General features: G+C 37.7%; 1 protein-coding gene across 1 annotated transcript in view; it reads left to right on the top strand.

The window, feature by feature from the left end:
• Positions 1-5,307, top strand: part of MTNR1A (melatonin receptor 1A) — a 58,310-nt gene extending 53,003 nt beyond the window's left edge. Inside the window, exon 2 of the mRNA XM_010192246.1 lies at positions 4,431-5,307. Within this exon, the coding sequence (XP_010190548.1) occupies positions 4,431-5,299 (869 nt within the window). The 3' untranslated portion in view covers positions 5,300-5,307. The remainder of the gene's footprint in view (positions 1-4,430) is intronic.
• The last annotated feature ends 443 nt before the right edge of the window (positions 5,308-5,750 follow it).

Raw genomic sequence — 5,750 nt, 5'->3', positions numbered from 1 at the left:
GGTCTGATGTTGCTGTGTGTTTGCTGTGCAGAAAGACATGTTTTTTCAGTAAGAGTGGTGAAAATATTTAATGAAACATTGCTTTAGACTTCATCTAAATGCATAGCTTGCTAAAGCTGGTTACCAGTAGATTATCTTTCTTCTCACATATGTCTGTAGCACATCTGCTTAAGTACATTAAAATTTATTTGACTTATGTCAAAGTCAAGAAATTCAACCTCTACCTTCTCAGTTCAGCCAGTTGGTGTTAATGCACAGTAATGCATGCTTTAGTTACATAAATCACATTTTTTCAATGGAACATGATCTCACTCTCTAAAGAGAATTAACACCTTTTGTTCAAGGAAGAGTTATTCAAGATTTTGGTTTTGTGACTTTTTAAAGGGTTTGATGTGGAGTTTCGGGCTTTGTTTATAGCATTTCATTCAAACCCAACTCTGAAGATAAAAATTAGCTTTTTCCTATGTCCTTTTTTATGGTACTCACCTCTACAGTACCAAATGTTCCACAAACATAAAACTTTAATTTCATAATATGTGATTAAATAGATGGAAATTTCATAGAATATAAATATTTTCCACTAATGGTGAGTGCCTAAATCTGGGATCATATTTTTAAAGCCTTTATTATATAGCATGTGAACGTTCAACGTAATTTCGGATCCAAAAATGAACCTCAAAATACACAACAAACATACTAATCCCAAATAATTTTTTACTTTAATTTTCTGTTCTGTCTTTAAGGTAAAGTTTCTGTGCTTAGAAGGAAAATGTATCTGAACTCAAGTTTGAAGATAAACCTTCCTGAAAGGCGAGTTAAAAGTCCTCTCTGCAAGCAGGTATCTGATTTCCAGGCTGTTTCTAGACCAATGCTTTGGTCATCCAGCTGACATGCTAATCATGAGCTGGCAGCCCAGGACTTCAAGTCCAAGCTCATGACTTTTTAAAAATAGACAGGCTCCCAAGATATCCTGCTAGCCTCCAATTTCCATATGAAACAGTTTGTACTTCCAAGAGTTTCAGTTTGTTGCTCTACAGCAGCTGACCGAGAAGATAACTGGGACAACTACAGTCAACCAGTTTGTGCAAGTCTGAAATTTGGCTGACTCAGAGACAGAGCACCTACTATTCCTAGACTCAGTTGTTTCCAAATCAAAGGGTTGCTAAAACTATTCAGAGAAAAGTTTACCATCTGACTTTCAACAATAGGAAAACCCCCACACTTAGCTTTTTTCTTATAGCTGAACCTTTTGACTCTAGTGGGTAAATAATGATGATAACAGCAGAATTAGTGGAGAGCACCAGCAGAAGTCTCAGCGGATGGCAGAGAAAGAAGCTTGGGATGGGCAGTCTCCAGCTAAGCAGACAATTTATAAGTGAATATAAATTGGGTTCTTCTAAGTATTAGATTTAAATAAGTGTCCTGGATTTTTGTCCCATCTGGAGTTTATTTGGTGCCATTTCATCAAACCTGCAATATTCTGCATTGGGACAAAATCTGCCAACAGCAACTTTTCATTCACTTTCCACTTCTTGATTCATAAGATAAACACAGAGCTCTGAGTTTCATCTAGTCTCTTTATCCATTCTTGTATCACTTGCCACTATGTCAAGGGTAAATTCTGAAAGCAGTGTTTTTTCCCCTTTTCTTCTTCTGCTTAAAGGAACTCTGCTGTTTGTACTGAAATGATCTGGAATTCTGCCAAAGCCTTCAGGATAAGCGCATTTCAGTCTGGCAGTGAATTCCTGGGCAAAAGAAGAAACAACTACAGACAACATCAAGAGAAAGTTATTTATAAAACCAGATATAAAATTCATGAAAACTAATGTAGCAATTTTTTAACTGAGAGCATTTGTCCCACCTGCCATTAGTATAAATATCAAATGTCGTAATTCATGCATGTATCAAAATTTAAACAAAATAAAGTAAGTAGCTTCCTGAGCCACATAATTTCTATTTTTTTCTCTGTAGGTGTTCGAGGTGGGTTGACTCTAGCTAGATGCCAGGTGCCCACCAAAGCTGTTCTAACGCTTCCCCTCATCAGCTGGACAGGAGAGAGAAAATATAATCAAATGCTTGCGGGTCAAGATAAAGATAGAGATCATTCAACAAATACCCTCATGGGCAAAACAGATATGGGGAAATTAATTTAGTTTATTGTCAATCAAATCAGAGTAGGGTAGTGAGAAATAAAACCAAACCTTAGAACACCTTCCCCCCGCTCCTCCCTTCTTCCTGGGCTTAAGTTCACTCCTGATTTTCTCTACTTCCTTCTTCCACAGTGGTTCAGAGGAATGGGGGTTGCAATCAATTCCTCACACATCTTTTCTGCCACTTCTTCCTCCTCAGGAGGAGGACTGCTTACATTCTTTCCTGCTCCAGCATGGGGTCCCTCCCACGAGAGACAGTCCTTCACAAATTTCTCCAATGTGAGTCCTTCCCATGAGCTGCAGTTCTTTGTGAATTGCTCCAGTGTGGATCATTTCCATAGGATGCAGTCCTTTAGGAACAGACTGCTCCAGTGTGGGCTCCTATCTCCACAGGGCCACAGGTCCTGCCAGGAGTTTGCTTTAGCCTGGGCTTCCCATGGCATCACAGCCTCACAGAATCACAGAATCACACAGAATCACAGAATATTAGGAGTCGAAAGGGACCTCGAAGGGTCATCTAGTTCAACCCTCCTTGCCAGAGCAGGATCACCTAGACTAGCCTCCTTCAGGTTCATCCAGCTGCTCCAGTGTGGTGTCCTCCACAGGCTGCAGGTGGATTCCTGCTCCTTTGGCTGCATGAGGACAGCCTGCCTCACCATGGTTTTCACCATGGGCTGCATGAGAATCTCTGCTTCAGCACCTAGAACACCTTCTCTCCCTCCTTCTTCACTGACCTTGGTGTCTGCAGAGTTGTTTCTCTCACGTGTCACTCCTCTCTCCACTTCTGTTCTTCTGCATAGTTCATTTCCCCACCTTCTTAAATACGTTATCATAGAGGTGCTAACACTGTTGCTGGTTTGCTTGGCCTTGGCCAGTAGCAGGTCCATTTTGGAGCCGTCTGGCATTGGCTTTATTGGACACTGTAGCCCCTCCCACTACCAAACCCTTGCCTTGCAAACCCAATACAGTGTTTGGAGTTTTATTATTTCTACCAGGCCATTTAAAGCATAAGACTAGTGAGAGAATATGCGTTTTAAGATGTTTGAGATAATATATTAAAAAATACTGTTCTGAGAATTATAGCAGCTAAAATGCCCTATTGGTCCACAGATACTTTAACCATTTCTTTTAACCTATTTTTAACTGTTTGGTTTTTTGTCTGCTCAAAATAAATGCATAAAACTGTTCACCAACCCCACTTTGGATTACTAAGTTATATCACTAAGATATCTATATCACTTAAAACTAGCAATATATTTTCTTACAGGTTGCAATAGGAGCTTATGTTTCATCATCAGTGAATAATCTCAGAATTCAAAAATATGATCTCAAACACACACATACATATATATGCATTTATATACCTACACACGTGGATGCACATGTACACATTTATAGCTTTCTGTAGGTATGGACATGAATAACTAGAACAATACATGTAGTAGTTATTTTTTAAAAATTAATAAAAGCTGTATCGATGTATATTGTGAACTTGTCCTTAGAAACTGGAATGATTAGGAGGCATTCAAATGATTTACCATTTAAGCATCTAAAAAAAAGAACATGGAATCTATGATAAAAAGATTAATTCAAAGCATGTAGTTATGATGTAGTTCATATGTATTTCACATGTTCATTTTCTTTGAAGACCAGAGAAGGGTTCTGACAAGAACTAAAACAATCTAAAATAATGTCCCTTTGTTTTAATTAAAAATGAACGAAGAAAATGGATCATTGCTTAATTTTCCAGTTTGGAGGTAGAGAACTGTCTCAGAACTGAGACATTGCCCAGCACCACCTCTTTTACTGAAGAGTATGTCTTTCATTTTAGGAAAGACAACCAAGTTTGTGTTCTGTTACACTCTTAGTTCTTACTTAAAATTCCAAAAATGCTACTTTCCAATATATGAATTGCAATGGTTTAGTTAAGTGTTAACAAGCAGATTCAAAAAGAGTCACTTTAAAGTCACAATAAAGTCATGGAACTTGAAATACAAATTGGAAAAAAAAATAAGTGAGAAGACAAAAATATTAGGTCATAGTAATTAAACTCAAAGACAGTTTTCTTTTAAAAGGTGCATCTTTAAGTTAATCTATTTCCTTTTCAGATTGAAAATGAGTGTCTTATTTCTGAAATATGACAATGAATTTTGATCTAGAAAGTAGAAACTAATTACATTTAAAGTGTTTCAATAAGACTGCTCATTAATATATTGAAAGCAGAAGAGAGGAAAGAGCAAAAGCATAACTAATATTTGCCTTTTAATATTTATTTTACAGGAAATGTGTTTGTTGTAAGCCTGGCAGTTGCAGACTTGGTCGTAGCAATCTACCCATATCCACTGGTCCTCACATCTGTATTTCACAACGGATGGAATCTGGGATACCTTCACTGCCAGATTAGTGGCTTCTTGATGGGCCTAAGTGTCATTGGATCAATCTTCAATATTACAGGCATCGCTATCAATCGGTACTGCTATATCTGCCACAGTCTCAAATATGACAAACTGTACAGCGACAAGAATTCGTTGTGCTATGTTGTTCTTATCTGGGTCTTAACATTTGTTGCTATCATACCCAACCTGTTTGTGGGATCGCTACAGTATGACCCCAGGATTTACTCATGTACATTTGCACAATCTGTGAGCTCAGCATATACAATAGCAGTTGTGTTTTTCCATTTCCTGTTTCCCATAGCCATAGTTACTTTCTGCTACTTGCGAATATGGATCCTTGTTATTCAGGTAAGACGAAGGGTTAAACCAGATAACAACCCAAGGTTGAAACCACATGACTTCAGAAACTTCGTAACCATGTTTGTGGTATTTGTACTGTTTGCAGTCTGCTGGGCTCCTTTGAACTTTATAGGCCTTGCTGTGGCTGTCAACCCAAAAACTACAATCCCTAGGATTCCAGAGTGGTTATTTGTATCTAGTTACTACATGGCGTATTTCAACAGCTGCCTTAATGCTATCATATATGGACTCCTGAACCAGAACTTCAGAAGAGAATACAAGAGAATTATTGTCACTTTTTGTACAGCAAAAGCTTTTTTCCAGGATAGTTCTAATGATGCGGGAGACAGGATGAAAAGTAAACCTTCTCCATTGATTACAAACAACAATCAAGTGAAGGTGGACTCTGTCTGAAAATGAGAATCTTATTATTGTCACTTAACAGCATTCAAATAAATTATCTGTCTTATTAGACCTACTGTTAAATATTATAGTGAAATATCTCTTCTACACTAGAAGCACTTTGATCAAATTCCTTGCATGATGTTTGGGAACCTAAGTTACAGGGCCTTGCCATACAGTTCCTATTATACAATGGTGTCTCTCTCATATAACAACTCAATGATGTCCTTGAGGGAATTACAAAATTATGCATGGATCCTTTTTTTCCCCCTTAAATGGAGATACACAACTAGAAGGACATTGAAACAGAAGTATGCACATTGCCTGACTGAATAACAGAAACCACAAAACTATTCCTACCACTTTCTGCCTGTTTCTTCTGGCCAGGTTATGGCCCTGATTCTACAAACTCTAACCTATTTTAAAACATGAAATCAGGCCATTATGAAATATATTAGGAAAC

Source organism: Mesitornis unicolor, unplaced genomic scaffold (genome assembly GCF_000695765.1).
Source record: "Mesitornis unicolor isolate BGI_N332 unplaced genomic scaffold, ASM69576v1 scaffold3849, whole genome shotgun sequence".
In the NCBI taxonomy this organism is placed as follows: Eukaryota; Metazoa; Chordata; class Aves; order Mesitornithiformes; family Mesitornithidae; genus Mesitornis; species Mesitornis unicolor.
Note: the sequence above shows the minus strand (reverse complement) of the source record. Positions and strands in the feature narration are given on the sequence as shown.